The sequence below is a fragment of the Diabrotica undecimpunctata genome, chromosome 2 (genome assembly GCF_040954645.1).
Source record: "Diabrotica undecimpunctata isolate CICGRU chromosome 2, icDiaUnde3, whole genome shotgun sequence".
In the NCBI taxonomy this organism is placed as follows: Eukaryota; Metazoa; Arthropoda; class Insecta; order Coleoptera; family Chrysomelidae; genus Diabrotica; species Diabrotica undecimpunctata.
In genome coordinates this window covers 171,372,568-171,400,367 of record NC_092804.1, presented here as the reverse complement: position 1 = coordinate 171,400,367, position 27,800 = coordinate 171,372,568, and the positions used below count along the sequence as shown (strand labels likewise).

General features: G+C 33.0%; 1 protein-coding gene across 6 annotated transcripts; it reads right to left on the bottom strand.

Annotated features, from left to right (window-relative positions):
- Positions 1–386: 386 nt before the first annotated feature.
- On the bottom strand, positions 387–26,595 carry LOC140433566 (uncharacterized). 6 transcript variants are annotated; one of them, XM_072521546.1, is made up of 8 exons: positions 26,042–26,595; positions 25,075–25,245; positions 21,664–21,801; positions 19,514–19,600; positions 16,399–16,584; positions 8,251–8,418; positions 1,898–1,996; positions 387–541 (listed from the first exon to the last, which is right to left on the bottom strand). In XM_072521546.1, the coding sequence occupies exons 1-8, from the start codon at positions 26,263–26,265 to the stop codon at positions 400–402; spliced, it is 1,215 nt and encodes a 404-aa protein (XP_072377647.1). In that variant the 5' UTR covers positions 26,266–26,595; the 3' UTR covers positions 387–399. The 6 variants fall into 6 exon arrangements, 5 of the variants coding, with proteins under 5 accessions (XP_072377647.1, XP_072377649.1, XP_072377651.1 ...); XR_011950010.1 differs by having other exon boundaries at positions 505–541; positions 8,243–8,418; positions 26,042–26,589; XM_072521548.1 differs by lacking the exon at positions 1,898–1,996 and having other exon boundaries at positions 26,042–26,594.
- Between the last annotated feature and the right edge of the window lie 1,205 nt (positions 26,596–27,800).

The following is a 27,800-nucleotide window of genomic DNA, read 5'->3' as shown; positions in this document are numbered from 1 at the left end:
TTCTAAGCAGACGTTACGGCATAATGTTTTTGTGATAAATAGATTTCTTGAGTTATTGACAACTGGTAAAGCCAATACAAGCACTTTTATACGAATGATATATTGATGTTTGGAACAACATGTCTCTCTTTGTACGAGATAAGGGCCGATAAGAATAGGGAGAAAAAAACCACATGTAAAAAATATTGACAATAAAGATAGCATATAGAGTATAGTACAGATAATTATTTTAAAAATAGTTTTATATGTTAATTTTAGGAATTTTAAAATTATCCACTTCAATTGTTGGGTAGTGTATCTAAAGTGGTTCACCCTTTCCAGGATTTTGTTATATAATTTTAGTACTGACATGGAAGTGGAAAAAAAGACATACAAAAACAATTTTTAATGTGTTGTTAATTACTTATAATAAGTTAAACCAATTTCATATGAACAGCACGACAATACTGAAGGTTCGGTTTCAAATTTTTTCAACAATCTTCTCAAACTTTCGGATTTTTCTAGAAATAACGCCTTGCACTTCAAGAGATCGTCGTAGTAACTAAAAAAGAAAAATATATTGATTTTTGTATCTTTTAAACGAAAAACTATCAACATATCGCCCTCAGAGATTTTAAATCCACGTTAAATTCTATTTTCCATGTATTAGGATATTAGGAAAAGATATTGATAAACATGAAAATAGAACTACAGTGGAACTTGGATATTACGGCCTCGGTAGTTACGTCATCTCGGTTGTAACGTCAATTTTTAATAGATCCCGCCAAAAACTATTCGATAACATTATTAAAAACCCAATTTTATCGGCTAACAATAAAGTAAGCCTCGCCTCGTCTATAGCGTCATTTAATTTTTAAAAAAGTGGTTTTTTATTTTATGAAAAATAAAGTCCAATGCGTTTCCAACTTTGCGGCATTGTTCCTTACAAGAATGTGAGAAAGCCAGATTATCCCTTCTTTGTACAGTTATGCGACCTTGACAATTCTATGATTTCTCATTTATCAGTGCCATCCTAACAGTCAAATTTTCTGTTTCAGAACAGTCAGTTTAAGAAATGTTGGCTACCATGAAATTGTGTTCGGCTCGTTTTGTTTTTAGATTTTAATTTAGTAATTAACTTTTTATTTTTTGATATGGCAAGTTGTAGTATCAAAAGGAAGGCTTTGCCTATTAAAGATAGTTAATAAGTGTCATAAGAGCATCTGAAAGTGGTAGAAAAATTGCTGATATATGTCGGCAATTTGGACTTGTTAATTCGACTGTCAGCTCAAGGATCTAAAAAACAAGGACACAATTTTAAAAGCCTTTAATGAGGAGGGAGAAATATTAAAAAGATTAGGAAGTAAATTCGTGGTTATGTAGATTCAGCTCTACTGAAATGGTTCAAGCAGTGTCGCAGTTCTGATATTCCTGTGTCCGGGCCACTTTTAAAGGAGAAAGCTACAGGAAAGTACTGTTTGGTGAATATTTCACATGCTCTAACCGGTTTAACGGTTTAAAGATCGGTTTAACGCCCGGCATTCAATTTCCTTCGCGAAAATTGTTGGAGAGGCAAAATGTGTCGACTAGAACGTGACAGGTGATTGATAACAAAACACATGGCCACAACTAAGACAACCATACAAGGATGAAGATATCTTCAATGACGATGAAACTGATGTCTTTTACAAATTAACGGCAGACAAAACTTTAAATTTCAAAAATCAAAAATGTGTCAGTGTAAAGCTTTCAAAATTAAGAGTCAGAGTCAAAGAGTATTTCGGCTTATATGCCAGTTTGTTTTAAATGGAACTGCATTAATAATAATAAGTAATAAATAAAATTATTAGCAGTTTCAACAAAGGGTACATAATATTACTTTTATTTACATATCTATTAAGTTTAATATATACTTAACTGATCTGGGTTGTTTTTATTTAATATCAACAGTTTTTGTCGTAATTCTTCTGACTTAAGTGCAAAAAGGGACTTAGAGTTTAACAAAGGGCCATAACATCTAAAAAATATATAGAAATGTTGATCCTAATATTCAAATAAACAAAAAACAATAACAACAACGAACAAAATTCAAAATCATTTTAAATAATATGCAGTGTTCGCCACTCAAAGACAGTTGAATTTCTTTCCAATTCAAGTCTCAGCATTCTCCTATGTGTATTTCGTGGTTTAACACTCAGCAGGGAAACTTGTAAAGACTTGAAGTGAACAGAAACGTTGTCTAACTGGTAATTATTGTAACATGTCTTCTTTAGCTACCGTCGTATGCTAGGAGATTGGTTATCCTCACGGGTATTTTATCTTTTGTTACTGCAGCGTTGAATAAATCAGAGCTGGAATTATACCATTTGCTCGAATTATTTAACCAGAAAATGCACCTTCTTCCATTATTCTTCTTTTCTTGTATTTTACCCTGTATTATTAGTTGTTACAACAAATATTTATTTCCTCTCACCACATGATCCAGATATTGCAACTTTCTTATCTTAATTGTACTCATTATTTCCATTTCTGTAAAAACAATACACCCATGGGAATCTATAAATGAACGATTAGTAAAACTTACTATGAGAATATATGACAGGCAAACCGTGATATTGGGAGCATAAGGCCCTACTGATGACAATCCGGTAGTAGAAAAGGGTCAGTTCATGGACATCTCACAAGAAGAGATCGAAAAGTGAGACCAACACAAGAAATAATAATAGTAGGGACTTAAATGGAAGAAGAGGGAAACGACAAAGTGATAGCACAATAGACCGTTTTGGAGAAGACGTGACAAATGATAATGGGGAAAGACTAATTAAGCTGTGAGAAATAAAGAAGCTGAAAATTGCAAACGGCTTCTTCAGATGTAAAGACATACATAAATACACGTATATCAAACAACGAGAAATATCAGCTGAAGAAGTCGCCACTCCTGTCGATTCCTGGCAACTTTCCTTCATCTTCTGACTCTTAGAATCTGTAGGTCTTCTTTCACATCATCAATCCATCTCCTTCGTGGTCGTCCTCTACTTATTGTGCCCTCTGGTTTTGAAAATGTTAATCTCTTCGTATATTCGTGACCTGACATCCTAGCAATGTGTCCAGCCCATCTAGGTCTCCTCACTTTAACGAATTTCACAATATCTGGATCGGTGTATAACATATATAGTTCAAAGTTGTATCTTCGACGCATATTTTCATTTACGGCCCCAAAAATCTTTCTATGAATTTTTTTCTCAAAAATACCATTATTTTGAGATAAGATCCACGTTTCAGCCCCATATATCAAAACCATTCTTATTAAGGACTTGTATATATTGAGCTTTACTGCACGTTTTATATATTTTAAATGTTTCTGGAGACCGTGAATAGTTCTGTTTACTAGCGATCCAGGATATGTGAATTCTTTTACTTGCTCAAAGGTATGGTTGGTAATTTGAATTCTCTGTTGGATATTTCGGGGGTTCTTGGAAACCAACATATATTTGGTTTTTTCCTTGTTTACCACATGTCCTAATTTACTTGCTGCGTCCGCAAGCCTTTTAAAACACTGCACCATGTCTCTCATACTTCTGCCCACTATAACTATATTTACAGCGAATGCGAGAATTTGCGTCGATCTATTAAAATAGTTCCATTCATTATAATATTTAATTGTCTTATTTCTTTTTCCAAGGCAATATTAAAGGGGAGACACTCCAGTACGTCCTCCTGTCTTAGACCAATATTAATGTCAAAGAACGTAGAATTTTCTCCTTCAATTCTAACGCATAAGCTTACATTTTGCATTGTTAGTTAGGTCAATTTAACTAACTTACTTAAGTTCTTTTTACACTGTCATAGGCTGCTTTGAAGTCGACGAAGAGATGGTGTGTATCTATTATATATTCAAGTGACTTTTCTAGCATCTGTTTATATGCTTGAATTTGACGTGTAGTTGACTTTCCAGCAGTATATCCAAATTGATATTGACCAACAATATCCTTTATAAAATTTTTAAGTCTGTCTAACCATACATTGCCGAAGATTTTATACGCAGATGCTAACAGATGCAACGGACATATTATTCCCTTTGACCACTCTTCTGGTACCAATTCGTTCTGCCATATAAATACAGAATAGTTTATGGATTCTTGCAAAAAGTTTCATTCGGGTGCATCACCACTTATTTATACATTTCCGAGAAGATTTCATCGATTCCTGGGGCTTTATTGTCTTTGAGTTTTAATATGGCATTTGACACTTTTTTTATTATTGGTTCTTCACTGTGTAGTTGACGTTGTAAATTTTGTTGATTGTCTATGTTGTAACCTCCGTTAATATCGTTTATATCTAGATGTTAGCTAAAATGTTGTGCCCATCTGTTAACAACTGAGTTTTTATCGTGTTAGTGTCTTTACAAATTTTTAATGGTGGTTTAAATTCTCGACGGCTGTTATTTAAGGATTTGTAGTATTTCCTCTTTTCATTTTTATCGAATAAATTTCGTATCTCATTGAGAGTGTTCTATCCGAGTGTTCTCCTCTCTTCTAAGACGTCTATACTCTACTTTTTTTCTCCGTGTACAACCTGCTTCGATGGTTTTTTGATATTCTGCGTTCTTTATATTTGTGGTCATTTCGCACTCATGATCAAACCAATTATTTCTTTTTTCTGACTTGGTTTTGCCATATTTCAACCGATTTCTGTAACACAATATCTCGTATATTTGTCCATAGTTGGTTAATGTCTTCTTCTTCTTCTAAGTTTTCTGTCATTTGATCTTCTATTTGCTGTCCGTTATACATTTGCAATGTCGGGATCTTTTAGTTTATTAATATTAATTTTTTCACTCCTTTTCCCGATCTCCTTTTTTAAATTGGATATTCTCTCTTTAACTCGTGCTTTAACTAGATAATGATCACTATCTATGTTTGCTCCTCTAAAAGACCTAACATCTAATAATTTAGAGCAGTGTCTTGCATCGATGATTATATGATCTATTTGGGATCTAAGTTTCCTTATGTATATATTTATGGAAAAATCGTGTCCCAGCTATTGCCATGTTCTTAGACATCGCAAAAATTATGATTTTGAGACCGTATTCTGAAGTCGCATAACAAATAACACATAGCGAATGTGGTGCCTCCATTACACGTTGAACACCCAAGCTAAAAAGAAGGGGGAACGCCAAATAGAAAATGAAGGGAAAGAAGAAGAAATTAATTTCAATTTAGTTAGTGCAAGACCAATGTATAAGGAAATTATAATAGGAAACTTGACCAAAAATTACGGAACTAAGGTTTCAGAATTGTCAAAGGCTTCATCACGTAAAACACAGTATAAAAGAGTCTGCAAGAACTACCCAACACAAAGTAAAAATAAACGAAGAAACCAAAAAAAAAATTGAAGAAAAGAAAATTTTATATATGAAAAGTATGAACACCCAATCTCCAGAAGATATACAAAAGCAAAAAGAGAAAAATAGAAAAGTAAAACGATGAAAGTTATAATTCCTTAATTTTAAATTTTTTTCTTGAAAACGATTTCCGGGTTTGAAATCGAAACGTGAAAGCACATGTAAAATGTAATTTTTATTACAACCAATTGTGGTTTAATGCAAAACAAAATAATATTTACCTAAAAATTTGCTGGCTATGGAACAACAAGCATTAATTTTAATGTGATATTAAAAACTACTTGCATAAACGCGAATTAAAGGACTGTGGTCTGTTACGGCGCCTTTTTGACTGTCTGTCACTGGAGCTGCTATTATAGCTTCGATAGTTGGCGACTGGTCCCAGAGTAGACACAGTCGGAAACGCTGAGCGATCATAGTGGCTTATGTATGTGATTTTGAGAGTTTTTTATTTGAGAGATTTTCTTCTGGAGACACTGGATATGGAATACAGTTTGTAGACGACTTTTTCTTATCCTGATTTACTAAACTTAAACACAAAATCAAACTGAAGTTCATTCAAATGGAAGAACTGTGGAAACTTAATATTATCTCCTAATAAATAGTAGTTTATCAAAATTTTGAAGTATCCTTCTGTCTTCTTTTAAATATTGCATGTTTTCTAAACTTGGAACACTTAACATTTCTTCATCCTCTATTGCTTCTGCTAGCAGGTATTTTAACAAGAATTGTTTTCTTTTACATATGCTCATCCTTGCAATAAAACCACTTGTTCACTAGACAACGGACGACTCACTAATCAAATCATCGCTTCAGTAAAAAGAAACACTCCGCTTGCGATCATCACTTATCGATCATTGCTCAGCGACGATCGCTCAACGATAATCGCAAAAGACGCCCCGGTAAAAACGTACCTTAATAATGAAATTGGTCGTTATTTAGAGATCTTAAAACTTATTAATTTGCCCACATTAAAAAACTGAAAAAAATTTAGATACTTCACATGATAATATCTTTATTTTATTTTTATAAATATTCATTTAAATGGCATAAAACATGTGGAAATATATCTAAACCTTCAGGTAGTTTTATCCTCATTTTTGATCCTGGTTCTTAGCAGGACAGTTAATATCATCGCATTGATCGGATATGTCATCTAAATTTTTTCTGGCAGTTTCGGACTCATTTCTGAGAGCCCTAATGTCATCATCTGCCATAAGTGTTGCAAATTTCGATGAAGGCCTAAAACATATTTATTGAATTTTTACCCTTTCTCCTAGATTTTTTAATTTTTATAAACATGGAACTTTTTTGGGTTATTAAGGCTCTAAATGGCATTTTTATACGATTTGCACCATTTGTTATATTTATTGAGCTATATTTTGGTTAATTATCACCATGGGGCATATATGTCCTCCAGGTTATAAGTATGTCCCAGTAGTTGCAAAACTCAATTAAAGTAGGAAACACAAAAACGTTATTATTGTAGACAATCATATTAAATAACAGTATTTATCATGTATGAAATATCTTAAAACAATCCATAGATAACGCAATGTTACACTGACAGCAAGGCACCTTTGCTCTTTTTTATTTTTTCATTTTGTCACATCGGAGGCATCTTCGTCGAGTTCTCTCTTCAGTGGTCTAATGCTCTCCAACTACTGACATCGTAGTTTTTGATGGTCTACCAAATAATCTGCGTCTGTTTACGTAAGTATTTTGTCTGCCATAGCTGATTAGCTGCTTGGCTAATGGCACAATAAATTGCAGACGTATATTTCTTTATAAAGTATACAAGAGTTCACCACTGATGTCAGAAGTAGTTTATAACATATCTTCTTACACCATTTAGTCGATTTTCTGTCTATATCGTAGAACCCACACAGCTGATCTGTAAGATCGATTCCGTCCATATTTTGATTGTAAAATAAAACTGACAGTGAACAAGAAACCTTTTTTGTTTTTGATCCGTCTTTTATTTTTCTTCCGACTATAACAGCTTCGTGACAATTACTAAATACAACGATTTCTTTAGTATCCTTCCATTTGACACCTAATAAACCCGAATTGCTACATAGAATTTCTAAGTCACCACAAACTTGCAGCTTTTTACTTAATTCTGGTAGATGACTTCGATTGCCCATACAGCCTTTTAAAAATAGCCAGTTTTTCGAAAATCGCATTTTTTATCATTTGTAAACTGATAGTACTTTTTCCCGACAATTTTAAATTGATAACAATTTAGGTACAGGCAGCTATATATGTATACAACCATGTCTCCTTATCGAATTTCTTGGTCAGTGCCTTTAACTATATTTTTTGACCGTCTAAAAATTGGACTTGAGCTCTTTTACCTTGTATTTGAAGAGCTATACCTCTGAGCCCGTCGGACCGATTTTAATTCACAAGATCTCATTTTTTTTCGGTATAATGTCAACTTTCTGATGAAATAATTCACGAAACCGCATTATTTAATGATTTTATAAGATATTTTATTTTATGATTTGAAATTAATTGTCAAAATTCAACCAAACGAGGAAAAAAAATTGTAATGACTTATAAAAATTGTATATTAAATGATTTTTAAATAATTTTGAAACAAGCATTGGCAAATTAAAAGTCATCATTAAAGGTAGATTTGAAGATATAGCTGTTTAAAAATATTCAGTTTTTCGAAAAATCACATTTTTTATCATTTGTAAACTGATACACGGACCCCACCTACACAAGAGGGTATATATATATATATATATATATATATATATATATATATATATATATATATATATATATATATAAATATATATATATATTACTGGACCAAGCCGTCAAGTCTATTTTCTAGCATATACACACCCAATTACTTTTGAAAAGTTTGATGATCTCTTGAGGTGCTGGCATCCATTTGTCCAAAAGAAAAATTTCCTGTACTCATGTCGGCTACCCCGCTACTGTTTGCATGATTTCTTCGTAGAATTGGTTTCCCAGGAATTGTGGCATCGAATCTTGTCTGTGAACTAGTTATTGGACCACTAAAAATGAAACAAACAATAAAATTTTCAGACATATAAATATATTTGGACCAGCATCCTAAGGATTTGCAGCTTTTCTAATAGTAACACGACTTTTTGAGGAAGCAGGATAAATATACAGCCAATTTTGGCAAAATAAAATCTATTTTGTGTTATGTATGTTTGTTCATAACAAAATTTTAAATTAAAAATTACCCCAGTACCCCAGTATACTTGCCTGTATACTGCCAGTATACAGGTAAGATATCAACAAAAATAGCCACAGATAAAAAAGAAAGGAGTAACACCACCAGCTTTTAGAACAAAAAACAACTTGGGCAAATATATTACAAACAACAAGAGCTGTACACAGGGGTGTATACAAACTTAAATGTGGCGACTGCCCAAAAACTTACATCGGTCAAACTGGTAGAACTTTTATCAAACGTATAGCAGAACATAAAAGAACATATTAGAATCTATGGAAATTAACTAATTAAAAAATTGATGACACAATTTGACACAAATTGACACAATTTTAAATGACCAACTTGAGGCAAACATTTCCCCCTTCTCAACTTAGTCAGTTAAAGACTATAAAGTGTAAAAGCATGCCAAAAATAGATCACTTGAGAAAGGCACTCTGCGGGAACTGCTGTAGTGATAAGATATTATAATAAATTTTGCGGAAGTGTTTTAAACAAAAGTTTTCAGTGTTTTATTGTTAGATAAAATGAATTTTCGTAAAGTAACGGTCGAATCCATCACTAATAAATTTGTATTTAACTTATTTCATCCTAAAAAGCACTGTTAAAATAAACGTTTGATAGATATAAACTCTTAGCTATTTAATACAACTATTTACTTGACATACCGCAAAAACCATTTTCAGAACAGTTGGTTGGAAGACGTAAAAAGGGCAGTATGAGCTAGTAAGTTAACGTTAGTTACTAAACTAACTTATAATATTCCTAATTTGTCCTCTAACTAATAAGACCTCTACTGAGTCCTTTATATCTCTACCTCGGAAGGATACAACACTATATCCACTTTCATAACTTTACAGGAGAGCGTTTTAATTTTTTTTCACCAAAAAGTGTTATTGCTGCAGCTATTTATTAATATATTGAAACAATATTTTAATATAACATTCTATATATTATTATTTACATAATGAATTTGCTATAATTAAAAAACAAATTTTTTGATGTGTTTTTTAACCGTTTTAATGGCCATGGTATTGTATCCCTCTAATAAAATTATTGTAGTGTAAGACTTAGTTTGGGGTATTCAATAACTTACAAAATTTATTTAACCATACATTTCACCTTTACAAATACAAAAATAATACATATATGTATTTAACCAAAATTACGTACTTACGTACTTGGCATTTTACGTACAAACGACTTGGTGATCCTCAAGTAAGTCTCCTTCTCGATAGTCACTATAAGTATTACCAGTATGCTTTAAGTTGGCAAATTGTATTAATACCAATACATCATTATACTACTGCTGTGATATAGGTATTGGACTTTGTGATACCAGTTGCAAATCTTTTGGCAATGTAAGGTGTCGCCTTCGAAACCTAACAAGGTCAATCTTCTGGTTTTCATCATGAAAATTACTTTTTACAGAGTTCCCATGCTGTTTTGTTTTACTTGCAGTTAAACACAGTTTTACAGAAGAACTTGTTTTTTGTTAATGTCTCTTTTTATAATAATCAAAGGTGGATTTTGAGATGTTTTGACATCATACAAAAATCCAAAATTTTTAAAATTTTCTATTTTCATATTATGTACGGTATATTTCATTGATGTTTGTCTGACTAACTGCTGCCAGTCCTAGGGCGTTAAAATAGACGTTTTGTTAAGTTTTTCCTCTTTCGCTCTATCAGCGCATGGACAGTGCCCGCCTCCATGTGGGTGTGATCCTTTAGTAAAAACTTCTGAGTGATAACGATTCATTAAAAATGATCCACCTATTTCATTTAAATGAGTCAATAACAGCAGGTAATTGGTTATTTACTTGACCAATTACTATCTGATATCGTCTATAATGTTTTCTATATTATATTTTGTTGTCAACTAATTAAATCTAAGTATGTGATTCATTCAAGTATTTGGTTCAAAAAATATTTAGAAGGTTGGACGTCTAAAATTACTGCTTTTTGTGATTAGTCGATAACGAACCTGTCTTTAAAATGTATAAACTAGGTAAAAAAGGAAAATAGAAACAGTTGTTTTATGATTTGTAATTTGTATATTAAAATGTCTGTATCGTTTGGTTGTATTTTCTAATATAATGTAAATTTCGTAAATAGGAACTTTCATTCTGTTGTATACAATTTGGTTTTTATTAATTTCGTTAAAGATATTTACCAGAGATTTACTTTGGTAGTTATACATCATAGAAGTTTGTAGTTTGTTTTTCTTAGATATTTCGAATCGTAACAGTGTTTTTTTAATTAGAAAAGTTGTTTATGTTAGTAAAGTATACCCATATAAAACAGTAATAACATTTGCTTGTGAAAATTTTTTATTTCAAATCCTTTATAAAAGGTATATAATAAAACACAGTATTTTATTATATACCTTTTATAAAGGATTTGAAACAAAAAATTTTTGTGATACGTGGTATACAGCCCAGTTACAGGAACTTAGTTTCCTAGTGAATTTGATTGTGAGTCCTTGTGTGTACTTTGCTAATATAGTTATATAGCAACTCTATTTTATTGGATAATTTTTATTACAAACATTTTGGTTACTGATTTTCATTTAATGAAACAACAAATCCTGACGATATTGTTGAAAATCGAACTGATATTTCTTCCGAGGCTCATACAAAGATTGAATAAAAGTCTGAGTGATGATTTTTACTTGAAGATACTTATTGAGTATCTAAAGAAACACATAATAATGCCAACATTTTTATTCTAGCCGTACTGACCATACCTAGTATGATTTCTTCTATTTCACTGCCAGGAATAACGGCATCTGCCCATTTTAGTAATGCAGATCCGATTTTATTTCCACCACGAGTAGTTCATCATAACTTTTGTCTATATAAGACTCATTTTCCTCATCAAAACTCAAGGCATCTCTAATAATATGCTCTTCATTTAAAACATCATTGCTTGGTGTATTATTTGATTCTGAAATAAAACTAGGCTTATAATATTGCTAGTCTAAGATTGATATCTATCACCACAACAAAAACATATCCAGGCGCATGTCTTCTTAGATCATAGTCTATTGGTTGCAAATGTCAACATACAACTCAAAATAATTCATAAGAAAATGAGGGCCAAGATAGATATAAGACTATTAAAAGAAAATGATATCCAGAAAAAAGTTAAAACAGAGATTAATAGGAATTTTGCGAAAATAGTTGAAGATACTACTAGAGGCATAGAAGAACAGTGGAACGAAATGAAGACATATATTACCACAATTTCGCATGAATATCTAAAATAAAAACAAAGCAAGAATGGATGACAGATAAAATTTTGCAGATGATGAAAGGGCGAAGAAAATTAAAAGGTAGAAATGACAACGAATACAAAAAGTTGCATAAGACTATACTAAAGGAGATAAAAGGAGCAAAAGAAGCATGGCTGATGGAGAAATGTACGGAAACTGAAACACTACAACGCAAACATACGATTTCCATATGCATAAAAAGATTAAAGAAGTACAGAACACCAGAAAACAATGCAATACAATCATAGTTGTAGACATTGAAGGCCAGATTCTGACACCATTAAAGATAAATCATGAAGATGGAAAGAATGTATGCAAGAATTATTCGAAGATGCAGCTTGAAGTCCCACTGAAATAAACAATCCTTACGGCCCAGAAATAACAAACGAAGGAGTAACTGTGGCCACTAAGCCGATTAAAGGTGGGAAATCACCAGGACCTGATGAGGTGCAAATCACAGCTCTTACGAAGCTATTCAATAGCATCTACGAGACTGGTTACTTACCAAAACACTGGCTACTATCAATATTCATACCACTTCCTAAAAAAGCAAACGCTAGAAAATGTGAAGAACATAGAATAATTAGTTTGATGAGCCATGTTCTTAAAATACTCCTTACTATCATTCACTCGCGCATATACACCAAATTAGAAGAACACCTGAGTGAAGTTTAATTTGAATTCAGAGCAGGACTCGGAACGAGGGAAGCACTTGTTAGTTTACAAGTTTTAATGTAAGAGTGTTCAAGAGAGCCAGGAATGTCAACTGCGATGTGTATGCATGTTTCATTGATTTCGAGAAGGCATTTGATAAAGTCCCTCATGGGAAACTAATCAACATTCAAACATCAGGATATTCAATATCAAAACATCAGGACTCGATGGTAAGGATATAAGACTGATATCAAACTTATATCTCCAACAAAAAGCAACAGTGCGATTAGAAAATAAACTGTCCAAGATCTCCACCGAGATATTACGTCTTCAGTGTCCTCCTCTATGGAGTAGAAAGTTGGAGCCTTACAGAAGATGCCATAAAACGATTAGAGGCATTTGAAATGTGGTTTTACCGACGTATGTTGAGGGTCTTATATATACACCACACAAGTAACATAACTATTCTCCAGAGGCTAAGAAAAGACAAAGAAATTATTAACACATAAAAAACAGAAAATTGACTTACTTCGCCCACATCATGCGTAATGATAAATACCGACTTCTACAGTTGATTCTACAGGGCAAGATTGGAGGTAAGAGAGACCCTGGATGTAGACGTATATCCTGGCTGGCCAATCTTAGGAAGTGGACTGGTCTAACGTCAACAGATCTATTTCGAGCTGCTGTGAATAGAATAAGATGGGTCAATGTGGTCGCCAACATCTCTAGAAGATAGGCACATTTCTTCTTCTTCTTCTGGTTCCTATCCGTTTCGGATGTTGGAAATCATATTGGCAATCATGACCTTGCTCGCTGCGGCTCGAAACAGCTCCGTTGAGGTTTTCTTAAACCATGTTCTTAAATTCCGCAGCCATGATATTCTCCTTCTACCGGGTCCACGCTTACCTTTGACTTTACCTTGCAATATAGACTGCAGCAGGGAGTAACGGTGCTGATTTCTCATAACGTGTCCCAGATATTGCAATTTTATGCGTTTGATCGTAAACACAATCTCTGGTCCCTTCTTCATTTTTTCTAGAACTTCCTTGTTCGTGATCCTTGCTGTCCATGATATTCTCAGCATTCTTCTATAAAGCCACATCTCAAATGCTTCAAGTTTTTTAATAGTGGTGTCTGTAAGCGTCCATGCCTCCGCCCCGTACAACAACACAGAGAAAACATAGCATCTCAAATGTCTCATTTTTGTATCCAGGGATATGTTGTGACTTTTGAAGATGGCGCTCATTTTGTTAAAGACCGTTCTTGCCTTTCCTATGCGGCACTTTATTTCCTGTACATTGCTCCACTGTTCGTTTATAATAGTTCCCAGGTAGCAATACTGTTTTACTCGCTCTATCTGCGTCCCATTAATGTATAGATGAGCCCCATTTATATTCTCCTTGCTGACAATCATTTGTTTGGTTTTGTGGGTATTAATGTTTAGTCCGTACTGTTGACTGTACTCGTTTATTCTGTCCATTAGCCTCTGAAGTCCCTCTAAACTATCTGCTATCACCATGGTGTCGTTGGCATATCTAACGTTGTTTACTCTTTCACCATTTAGAAGGATGCCTTCGTCTATTCCGTAAAGAGCCTCGTTAAAAATTTTTTCTGAGTACATATTAAATATCAACGGCGATAGAATACATCCCTGTCTAACTCCGCGTAGTATTTTTATGTGATCTGTTTCTTCTCCGTTAATTTTCATGTATGCGGTCTGATTCCAGTATAGTTCTGAAATTATTCTGAGGTCTTTGTCATCCAGGTCTGCTTCTTTTAAAATGTTTATCATCTTTTGATGTTGAACTCTGTCAAATGCCTTTTCATAGTCGATCAAGCACGCGTATACGTCGCAGTTAACGTCCCTGCATCTTTGAATCAGTACCTGTACTCCGAAAAGTGCCTCTCTGGTACCCACTGCGTTAATGAAGCCGAACTGTCTGTCTGATATTTGTTCCTCGCACTTCTTATAAATTCTTCCATGGATGACTCTAAGAAACAGTTTCAACATGTGGCTCATTAGGCTGATTGTTCGATATTCTTCGCACTTTTTAGCCCCCTGTTTTTTAGGTATCGCTATGAATTCTGATTCTAGCCATTTATCAGGGATGATTCCTGTATTGTATATTTTATTGAAGACAGCCGTGATCCAATTTATTCCTTCATCCTCCAAGAGTTTTAAAAATTCAGCTTCGATATTATCAGGCCCTACAGCTTTTCTGCTTTTCATCCGTTTTATTGCTTCTTCTACCTCGGATTTAAGTATGTCCGGGCCCGTCATCCTCTCTGAAAATGGATGCCTATAATCCGTTCTTTGATCTTGAAAAAGTGTCTCCAAGTATATTCTCCATTTGTCCTTCATCTCTTGGGTGTCAATGATTAATTTTCCATTGGTGTCTATGAGTTTCATTTGTGTTCTCTTTTTAAAAGTACCCGTTATTTCTTTTACCTTTTTGTGTACATTAAAATTGTCATGATTTTTACATTTCTTCCTGTATTTCTATTTCTTTACATTTCTCTACAGCTTCTTTTTCTTTAGCTTCTCTTATTTTTCTTCTGATGTAAGCCTGCATTTTTTTGTATTCATCTTTATTTCCTTTAATTAACCTTCTGCGTTCCATTAAGTGAAGGATTTCTGGAGTCATCCAAGATTTCTTCTTTGTTTCTTTGTTGGGTTTTAGCAGATCTTGTTTAGTTTTCTTAATTATTTCTTCGAATTGATTGATTTCTCGTTGGATGTTATTTTCTTCTTTTAGTTGCTTAACTTGATTGTTAATATATTCCCCCACTTGCTTTTTAACTTCCGGATGTTGCAGGGCTGTCATGTCGTAGTTAGGTCTAGACTTTTTCTTTATTGTCTTCAGTCTCACATCCATGACTCCCACTAAAGGTATGTGGTCAGATTCAATGTCCGCTCCTGGATATGTTTTGACAGATTTAAAACTGTTTCTGAATCTTCTATTTACCAATATATAATCTATCTAGTTTCTAATTACGTTATGGGGTTTATCTGCTGGTGCCTTCCATGTATACAATCTCCTCGGTGGTAGTTTATAAAATGTGTTTAGAACCACTAGCTTGTTATCTTCTGCGAATATTTCTAGTCTGTCACCTCTTAGGCACATTTAGAAGAAGAAAATTGGTATCAAATCATTACATTAACTTTTTGAGGTTATGTTTTTTAATAATTTAAAAATAATCAGTAGAAAAGGTAGCTTACCTCTAAATGCAGTAAAATAATTCGGAGAACTTTTCAGAAGTTCAAGAATCTTTCTCCCACGAGAATTTTGGTCCATTATTTTTATTATTAGTAAAAAACAACTGTAAACACACCATAAATGCCAAAAGTACTATTATTAGATCACTAACAGTCTATCTGTCATCATAGAGATATGTGCGGCGGCAATTCACATGCGTAGAAGAATAAAACATTTATTGATGTAAGGTTGAATGCTCGAATAAATGAACTTTGAAAAATTAAAGGCAAATATCGAGCACAATTGCAATAATCAAATCTTGCCCAAGTACTTTCGCGCTTTCTACAGCATTATGACGAAATGCCCCTGATGATGCTGTAGAAAGCGAAAGTACTTGGGCAAGATTTGATTATTACAATTGTGCTCGATATTTCCTTAAATAAAGTGATAAAAGTTGATTATTAGTAAAAAAAATGTCAAAATTGAAAAAAATTGACATAGTGTACCTCCGAGGTACAGATATAAATATGCTCTTTAATGGATCTAAACTACTTATCAATGCGTTTAAAATTTTTGCATAATAAAATATAAATTAAGTATAAAATAGCATAAAGCATAGCATAACACAAGCCTAAAATTTTTGTATAATACTGTTGCATATATACCTTTTGGACTCGTCAAAACTTCTCCCTGCTCCTTCTCTAAACAGATCATAACTGAGATCGTGCCGTGTAGTATCTTGTGGAATAGTTACATTTTGAGAGCGAAATGTTTCATTAGCAGGACCCCCGTAAGAGTAAAAACTAAAAGGCTGGGTGATATGTGGAGCTGCTGGAACATTTCTAGACGTACTAAAAGTTGTTTTCATATTAAACATATATAAAAATTGATAAAAATAAACGATATTTATTAGTTAATCAATAAAATTTATAATTTTATGTCATTGGATTTTATTTATTTTGAAATATTGTACTAATTGGCATACCTAAGAATAAAACACTGACCTTTAATTTATTTATTTTCATAGATTCTAATAAAGATAGCTTAAAGCCTCTATTTTGAATGTGAAGAATTTGAAATTGGCCATTAAAAAAATGATTATGATCTAGAAGGTGAAGTGTTTACGTAAAATCTGTTTTTCTATTTTTGAAAGCTCTTTTGTGTTCTTCTATACGTTTGTTATAGATTCTACCAGTTTGACCGATGTAAGTTTTTGGACAGTCACCACATATAAGTTTGTATAGATAACTGTGTAAGTGCTTTTTCATTTGGCTTTTGTTACCATATTTGTTTAAGTTATTGTTTGTTCTTAAAGCTGGTATTATTTTCGTTTTTATGTGTTTGGCTATTTTTGTTGATATCTTGGATTTCTGTAGTGGTGAACCACCAATTTCAGGGCTTTCTTATGCAGTTTTTGGTTTAATTTTTTTTTGTTATCTATTGTTTATTGCTGTTTGCTTAAAATATTTAATTTTATCGCGAAGTTATTTTTTGGCATAGAAATTTCTGTAAATGCATGTAACATCCCATGGCAGGCTGCTAATTTATGTGTGTAGGATGGGATGATGAATTACCTATAGTTGGGTTAGCATGGGTAGATTTATGAAAAACGAGGAACTCATGTATGTTGTGAAATCTTGTGATTTTTAAATCTAGAAAATATATGGATTGATTTTGTTCTATTTTTATTGTAAATTTAATATAACTATGAAATGAATTAATTTAAGATTGGCCAATTTGCAAGGTTAGTTCATGTAAATCACACCAGTATATCTACTACGCATCTTCACCAATATAAAAACTGAATATGGGATGTTTTGAAATATTTATTTTTAGGTGATCTATAAACATATCTGATAGCAAAGGTCATAGAGAATTACCCAGGATACGTTCTGCATTGTTATTTGTATATATTTGATTATTAAATTCAAAGTAGTCCTGATTTATGCAAATTTCAAGAAAATGTAAAATTTCAGTTGTAATAATCGGAAGGTTTATTAGTAGAATAAAATTTTTGCAAAAGAAATACTAGAAAAAAGATTTTTTCATCAAATGAAATTAATCTAGAGTTCTTGGGTACTTGAAAATGTTGTATTTTATTAACCAGTTCTATTGTGTTTTTTACGGTAAACTTTGGGTGAAAATTTAGTGTGTTCTGAAATAATCTTTAATGACTATATGTGGTGACTGCCCAAAAACTTACATCGGTCAATCTGGTAGAACCGTTATCAAACGTATAACAGAACACAAAAGTGCTTTCAATAATATAAAAACAGATTCTACCTATGCACTTCACCTTCTAAATCATAATCATTCTTTTAATGGCTTTATTAGAATCTATGGCAATTATTAAAATAAAAAATACAGATATAATTACGAACGTCCAACTTGAGACAAACAGCTCTACTTTCCTCAACTTATTCCGTTAAAGACGACAAATTGTAAACGCATAGTAAAAATACATCACTTAAGAAAGGCACTCTGCCGAAACAACTGGAGTGAAAATTAATTTTAATAACAATCATAGTAGATATTTAGATTAATATATAAGAATAACAAATTCAGATATTTATCTACTGCGTTTTCTACAATATACAAAGCAAACAGATTTATGAATTGACCAAAGAGGGAATCTACAATTTGAATTCAATAACTTATCGATTTACCATGGCAAAAATCCTTGGCAAATTAGTTTCTAGTACTCACGAATATACATAAATCAATAAAACAGAAAGAGATTTGAGATTTAATTGAAATTCAGCTCCCCTGCCAAAGCCTTGTGACCAAACGCCTTTGTTAAGTGTGTACGCCCCAACAAACGCATGTGTTTGCCTTCGCTAGAGTTCGCTCACGGGGCGGGGATCAAAATAAAATTGAAGAAGGAATTCTTTTCTTTTGGCTATGTTTAGTGTTTCGCCTGTAGGCTTCTGAGAGAAAGTGTCGAATATCGTCGGGATTTCATTTTGATTTTCTAATTTGCAATAATGAAGTGGACTAATTCTTCTTGTTTAAAACTTACTTACTTTATATCGAGGAAGTTTTATGGAATCCAGTGCTTACAACTTGTATATGAGTCACCAGTAGCTAAATATCGTAGGGTTAACATTAACCTTTCTGTTGGCGTTATCATTTCTCTAAACTTTGTATCTTCTTTCGCAATTTGTGGACCAATTTCATTTAATAACCATACAGAATCAGTAAACTTTATTCTACAAAAATTTTGAAAAAGCCTGTATTCCATGTCAGCTTTTAGATCATTAAATAAGTCTATTCCTCTATACCGACTTCTGCTTTTAAACAATGATGTCCACCAGCGCCGTTTTCGTCGTTTTTTGGGAAGGTATTTTACTTCTTTGGCCTCTGCCACACTAATTATAATATACAACGCACTTGCAATAACTATATCCTCATTCGATTTAATTTTTAGTTTATTTTTAATTTTAAAAGTTCAAATTTTCCATCGAACGTTCGAAAACATCGAATGAATTCGGTCAAAGGGCTTTGGTCTCATACATTCGCCAGATGTGTATGATGATTTCGACCTTATTAGATCTCCTCAGAGCAATTTATGCAGAACCTCTTAATTGAAAATAAATCTCTCCCATCATAAAAGAATAATTATAAAAATATTTATATATAGAACGTTACAACAATGGTCTAATTTTAATAAATTTTATGAAGAAAGTGTAGAAAATAACAATTTACTGTGTTTTATTCCTAGATAAAATAAATTTCCATCAAGTAACGGTTGACACCATTCCTTAATTGACATATACTGACCTTAAATCTGCATCGTAATGGTGACTTGCATTTATCCTTGTACCGCTAAAAGCATCTCGTGCTCTAGTACTACAAGGTTGAGGAGCTCTAAAACATGAATAAAGTAAGGTACCTTTTTATGCGGATTATTTTTATGCGATTTTAAAGTGCGGTTGGTATTTCATCCAAAAATTTCTCTATTAACTATTATAATTAAATATTAACCATTCACAACCAGCTTTCAGTAAAGTAAACCATCGCAATTTGGATTAAGGAACACATTTAAAAAAGAATTCCTGGAAGTGGTTATTTAATCCAGGAAAAAGCTCTTCAGTTTTATAAGGTAATGAAACAGTCAGAGCCACCAACTTCTACTTCCCAAGCTGGTAAAAAATTTTCAGCTAACAAAGGATGGCTAATCGGGTTTATTAAAAGAAATGCATTTCATAATATCAAGATTACAGGAGAAAGTGCTACAGCAGATAAGGAGCTAGCGAAAATTATTGAAGATTGGGACTAGTGAAAAAAAATGCCTAATTGTACTTACATCGCAAAGGATAAAAAAACTGCAAGTTGACATTAAGCAAATAAAGATCGAGTAACATCATTATATACTTTGTAGCAACACATCAGGAGATAGGATGTTGAAACCACTCTTCATAAATAACGTGCTTTAAAAGGCAAAGATTTGCTTTACAAAGAAAACAAGAAAAAGCAGTTGATGTTAGAAAATTGATAGAAAAACATTATGATTTAAACTGGAAGAGTATTGAAGAATTAGCCCCCTTTCAGACGAGGATACTGTATCCGAGATACGCGTATCCGAGACGCAGATATTACATAGACTCAAATGGAGCTTTTCACACGGAACGCGCGAGGGATACAATATGCGAGATACCGAATCAGTATCTCGGACCTTCCTGTCGCCGACGACTGAATGCGTATGCCAGATACAGAAGAAACATTACGTGAAATGAACGCTTTCAGACACGAATACTTTTGCACCACATTCCATAGACGCGCGATTTTCTGTCGAATAATTGTGAATGAGCAACGAAAGAAAGAAGGTGTTTTCTGAATATAGTTAAATAATGGAGCGTGCTGTATTTGTTAATGACAAATTTATTTGTTTGGTACAATCAAATCCCTGTCTATGGGATACAGCATCGCCAGATTACTGCAATAGAAATAAAAAGCAGCAGTGCTGGGTCGAAAATTCTAAGCAAATGTTCCACCATTTTTGAGGCCATGACTGCAGTACAGCAAAATGAATATGGTAAGAAATAAACATGTTTTTATTATAAATACATAGGTATTTTGTTTCATACGTATACAGTTTAGTTTTAAAAGTTTGCTAATTGGAATTTTGATTATTTAACGAATACAAAACTACATTATTGTGAAAGGAATACGGTCATTTTTTATTTAGGGCTAGGTAAACAAAATTTTATGAAGTTCTTCAAACGACTTCACAGACCTTCGAAAATAATTAAAAAACTTCAATGGATATTGCAATAAATCTTGATACAGCAAATTATACGTTCCCCTGGTTTCTCTTAATTCTACAATAGGATGAACCCACAAATTACGTCATATTTTCAGTTTCTTTTTCTTTTTATTTAATATGTACCACAGCATAACACACTCTTCTACATCCATAATCCAAAAATATAACCGCACTGCACTGCTACTATTTTCATACTGACGAGCATGCCCGTGAATCCGATACAGCAGCCATCGCAAATTCTGTATCTCGCATACAGTATCTCGAATACAGTATCATCGTCTAAAAACCCTCTTAAGCTATTTTAAACAAGTTTTAGAACAAGACAACTTAGGGAAACACCTGCAGACGAAGTTCATAAATAATTACTTTACTTTCAACAACAGTACTAGTAAAATAAACAGGTTCTCCTGTTTTCCTGTTTATCACGATATGAATAAATCTAAATAGTCACAGAAACGAATATAAACCAGTTTTTTTTATGCTTTTATATGAATTTCTTTCAGATAATCGAAGTAATTTATCATGCAGCTTATTTCTTTTAATTTTTGGACACTTTTTTGTTTGTGTCTTGGTGTTATGAAATTTTTTTATATGTGCTTTTCTGTGGAACGTATCCACCACATAAAACGAGACCTTACTGTATTAAGTATTGTTGTAGTTATACCTGTTCATACTAGCATAAGAATCTTCGGTTTCAAAACACTTATTTTTTAATACAATAACTGAAGTACAACCTGATGGCGAAGCACCGGAACATCCTTGTTGTCGCGAACAATCACAGAGGGCAGCTGTTTGTTGATTTCTAAAAATAAAGTATTTTAATACTGGTTATTTTATTTGTAATTATACTGAGCATTTAGATTTTTTGTAATTTACGAACTTTTTTGTTAATTTTTGACAAAATCTCTTTTCAAGCAACGAAATCTCTTTTCAAAGAATGTCTTCTTGGTTTTTACTAAAATCTATAAAACATTAAATAAAAATAAATTTGTAAATCTTTTTACAAATCTACTAAATTTGTAGATCACTACAAGAAAAGGGAGACAGCTTTGGACTACATAAAAAGGTCAAAGAAATTTCGAGTATATACAAGAAACACCATGAGAGTCGCCTAAAGAATGATCAAGGAAACTACGTTCATACCCAGGAAGAACTAGCTAAAATCTGGGCAAACTATGCTTTGTCCCTCTTTGCGGATAATAGACCGAATCTGCCAACTACTAACTTACCCACGGAAAATTTATCCGGCCCTCCCATTATTCGCGCCGAGGTGGAGTACGCTATAAAAGTAGCAAAACTAGGCAAGGACCCTGGACCGGATGGAATTACTACGGAAGCCATAAAAATGTTGGAAGATGATAACATCGACATGCTGGTAACAATTTTCAGTGCCATATATAACACCAGCAACATTCCAACGGATTCGGCTTTATTCAACCTTTATAATTATCCCTAAGAGCGACAAAATGCAAAGACCACAGACTGATAAGTTTAATGAGCCATTTGCTTAAGGTGCTTCTTCGCTTCCTTCACACAAGAATATTCAGAAAGCTGGAAGATCTAAGCGGTGAGACACAATTTGGTTTCAAGAGTGGACTGGGTGGGTACACGTGTCGAAATGTGGATGTTGCGAAGAATCTTCCGCATACCATGGACAGATAGGGTGAGAAACGAGCAAGTCTTAAGAAAGGCAAATACTGAGAGAGATCTACTCAATTTGATCAAGGTACAAAAAATTGGATACCTCGGCCATATTCTGACAGGAAAAAAAAATATGCAATCCCTCAACTAATCATCCCGGGAAAGATTGAAGGCAAGAGAGGAGTAGGTCGCAAACAAATGTCGTGGCTAAGGGACATAAAGAACTTCTTCTTCTTCTTGTTCCACTCCTATCGGAGATTGGAAATCATCAAGGCTATCCTGACCTTGTTTACAGCTGACCTAAAGAGTTCATTAGTGGTACAGTCAAACTCTCTTTCACTCACTCTCTCAAATTACGTGACATTCTTCTACGGCCTGGATTCCGTTTTCCTTCTATTTTTCCTTGCATTATATTTTGAAGTAATGCGTATTAATGTCCTCTCATCAGGTGACCCAAATATTCGAGTTTTCTGCGTTTGATCGTTGACATAATTTCTGGGTCTTTTCCTATCCTTCGCATTACTTCAAAGTTTGTGACTTTTTTAACCCAACTTATTTTCAGCATTCGACGATAGCGCCACATCTCGAAACTTTCAATATTTTTTATGTTGTTCTGTTTGAGAGTCTAGGCCTCTACACCGTATCATAGCGTGTTAAATACGTAGCCCCTTAGCATTCTTAATCGTAGAGGAATACTTATATCTCTGTTGCAGAAGAATTTCCTCATCTTTATGAAAGTGGCCCTGGCAATTTCGATACGTCTTTTTATTTCATTTTTTTGGTCTCCAGTTTCGTTTATTGAAGTACCCAAGTATTTGTAACTTGATACTTTTTCAATTTGAATGCCGTTTATACTAATATGTACTGGTTATGTCATGTTTTTACTGAAAACCATATACTTGGTTTTTTTTTATATTGATACTTATGCCATAATTGTTGCAGGCAATATTTATATTTGTAAGTAATCGTTGTAATTCTTCTACTGTTCTTGCAACTAGTACAGTGTCGTTTGCGTATCGAATATTATTTACAACCTCTCCATTGATTACGATTCCTTCGTTTGCTTGCAAAAGGGTTTCCTGGTAGATGCTTTCACTATAAAGACTAAATAGCAGCGGTGACAAAATGAATCCCTGTCGTATTCATTTACGTATTTCTATTGCTTGTTATATCTCATTTTCTATTTTAATGTTAGCTTTGTTAGCTTTCTGATTTCAATATAGATTGAGAATTATTCGCAGATCTTTATTATCTATGTTCTTTCTTTCAAGAATGTCTCTTAGCTTATCATGGTGTACTCCGTCAAACGCTTTTTTAAAATCGATAAAACATGCATGTACTTTCTGATTAACGTCTAGGCATCTTTGTGTAAGAACATTTAAACCGAAGAGAGCTTCTCGAGTACCTAGTCCCTTTCTGAACCCCATCTGTGTATCACTAATATTTGCACATAAAGAACTGGACAGGCATAAATAATACTGGGTATCTTTTGTATGCCGCAAAAGACAGACGTCTGGCCTTAAGATAATACGCCAGCGCACTATAAAAAGAAGAAATCTTTTTTTGTAGAAGTCTTTTTCCATACAGATTCATCTAGTTTCATAAATTAACTGAAATGATAAAATAGGCGCAAACATTAATAGAAAATATCAAACAAATACCAAATATTTTGGATTAAAAAATTAAAAACTTGCGAAATTATTAACTGTAATCACACAGAAAGAACGAAGCTAATAGTATACAAGAACTCTTGTTAACCTGCTCTTTTTATTTATTAAAGACAAAGAACAAACACAAGGTAGGAAGAAATAAAATGTAGATGGGATCTAGCAAAAATCGTCGTAGGAAAAAACATACGGAAAAAATCTCAAATTTCATGATCTCTAAAAATGAGGTTCATCAACTGCTTAATATTCCCAATACTATGTAAGATGCAACATATTCTAAAAGGAATGATTTGCTTAAAAACCTATTAAAAAAATTTACAACCTATGTATGCTGCCGGTAATAACATATGGTTTCAAAACATGATCATTGACTAAAATGGGTCATAACAAGAAGATATATAATACCAACTAAGATAGTAAGAGACGGGACCAAAACAACAAATGTCGTAAAAAGATTGCTCAAACCAAACGGAGATGGACTCGAAATACAGTAGGTACGTTTAAATGATATTAGGTGTACTAAAAGACTTATAGAATGGAGAACTAAAGAAAACAAGAGATACCGAGGTAGATCACCAACAAGTTGGATGGACGACTTACGAAAAACAGCAGACAATTGGATGCAGAAAGCACAGGATAGAACAATAGAACATAGAACATAGAATATAGAACATAGAACATAGAACACAGAAAAGAGGATAAAGAAGACCTATATCCTAAACAAGAATGCGAGAGGTTGGCAGATTATGATGAATAATGTAACTTACTGGTATTCATCTGCCTTTTTTCTAAATAACGTTGAAGATTTTATAAGAAATTTTTTTTGAGCTTGATAATAGGCTTCTAAGTCCTCCATTAATCTTTCAATATCTGTTTCGTCTAATGCCGTTTGGCAAGAAGATTCAGCCACGCCCTCATCGTACCAGGGATCGTAAGTCCTAAAATAGTGTGTTATATGAATTTAGTGTTGAGTTTACCGAAAGTACAAGCTGAATATAGCCGCAAATGTCAACCATGAAACAAAATATTTCGGTTTAGCAGTGTTGGGATGTTTTTATAATGTATATGCTGTATGCTTTAAATATAAAGAGATAAAGCTTTAGAAAAGTACATTTTGATTAAACCGATTAAAAATGATTTTTTTACGAAATTCAATCTCGAATAAGATAAAAGATATGCATTAAGAAAAATCTATACATTTTTTGCTTAAAATGTGTCCCTCTATCTATTTGTGGTATTATTTTTGATATAAAAAGTTTCACCCACGATTTGGGGTGGTATTCACCCCAAGAGAAACAGAACAAATCGTCATAGGATAGATTTTGCTTGTTAAGGTATTTCCAAGCTGCTGTTAAAATTTTAAGGAAATCGTTGAGTCTTTAAGGAAATCGGTGGTGAAAACCTTGATAATCTGGACTAATGTTTAATAAATGATAAAAAACACGAGAATGAAAGCAAAGTTGAGATTTTTAAGAAGAGCTACAGACTGCACAAGAAGAGATCAAATAAAAATTATAGACTTATATAATGACCAAAATGTATAAGCAAAAAAGAAAACGAAATATCGAAAAATCACTCAATTACAATGCAAAAGGCAAGAGTGATGTAAGAAGGAATCAAAAGAGATAGTCACAATACCACTGTAAAGACGGGACAGGCAAAGTCTAATCACTCTACTAAAGAAATGAAAATAACTTGTAACATTTTCAGTAATGACTATATCATTGTACTTACTGGGAGGAATAATTCGATCTCTGAGAATATCTAGATCCAATTCCAGAACTTTCGTCGATTCTGGACCGAGAATGGACAGACGATCTAGACTTTTTAGCAATAACAACATCCTGGTTTCTATATTCTGGTGGAATTTCTATAATAGCTGTATCATTAAAATCGATTGTACCCTTTGGAATTATTAACTTTTGAGGTTTTTTAGGTTTCGTTCCATGTCTACTCATTATGAATTTCGAATTATGTGAAATGGAATTAGTTGCTGCATTATGCTAATTCATTTTGCTAGACACTAAAATTTTGGCGACAATGTCAAAAATCTGAAAGAACTGCCAGTATAATGTCAAAGTTTTAGCTGCAGTTTTATATGATCTAACTTCTTTAATTAAGCATTGGTATAGTGTATCTTTGGTATGTACTCGAAGTAATATCTGTACAGTTATAAGTCCATGGTTCTTTACCCGTGCGTCATCATTTAGACTGTTTAGAGCATACGAAATAAGTCGGTAATTTACTCCACACAACAGCAAGTGACAGAAAGTGGCTACTGCTCCGATCACGGATTATATTAAAAAGTTTGACGATATCCAATAAAAAGAATGTTAAATGTTAGTTTTTTTTTTAAATTTTGGTGCAGGATTACAGCTATCTTTAAAGTAGCCCTTATAATATCATTAGTATTAATAAATAAACAAACAATTTATAAAAAAATATAAATATACAATAATATTTACAATGTATTAATTTGTTAGTATGTTCTACATAGTTTGCTCAGGCGACATCGTTACGCTTTTTAATTTCTTTCTTTCACATACTTAAAACATGTTCATTATTGTTCATATCTATATCTATCTCTGCCAATATACACTGTGTCCGTAAAGTATGGAACAAATTCTTTTTTAGCTAAACAGAGCATTTTAAGAAATAATTCTGACACACGTCGATTTTTGATTTTAGTTTACCGTGTTTTAAAATAATATTCTAATATTCAGGGTGAATTACTTTCGAGTAATAACGTCAACGTCATTTTTTTAAATGGAACACCCCCATTTTGTCTTAATTTTCGGATTACTCTAGCTTAGCTGATTCCAAAAATGTATCACATGTTGATTCAAATTGGTACAGGGTGGACAAAAATACAATAGTTTTGTGTGTGTTCATAAAGTAACGCGTTAGTTAAATTAACAATATTATCAAAAACACTTATTGTCTAGCGGACAAAATATGATGAAATACATGACTTTAAAAATGTTCGAACTGCAGCCCTTGCTGTATTTGACAGTAACCCAAACGTTGTACAACTTCTTGTTGAACCTTGTTTATTGTGTCTTGAGAAATATTTGTTTATTGCTGTCCGAATTCTCTGTTGTAATTCTTGAATATTTGCTGGTGAAATCTGGTGACCTCGCTGGCCATTCAATAGGTCCACGTCTACCAATCCACCTGTTCGGAAAAATTTCATTTAGGTACCTTCTAACATCTACAGCATATTGTGAAGGTGCACCATCCTGTTTAAACCATAAACTTTTATCAAAACCTCCAGGATTACGTCTGCTGGGAAACAAATTACGTACAGTAGGTACGAGATACCCCCCTTAAAAACTCAAGGTACGTTGCCCCGTTTAAATTACCTTCGAAAAAGTAGGGTCCGATGATTCGATTTCTTACAATTGCAGCCCATACATTTACCCTTTGCAAGTATTGTGTATGATGCTCACGCATCCAGTGGGGGTTTTCTTTTGCGTTAAATTAACAATATCAA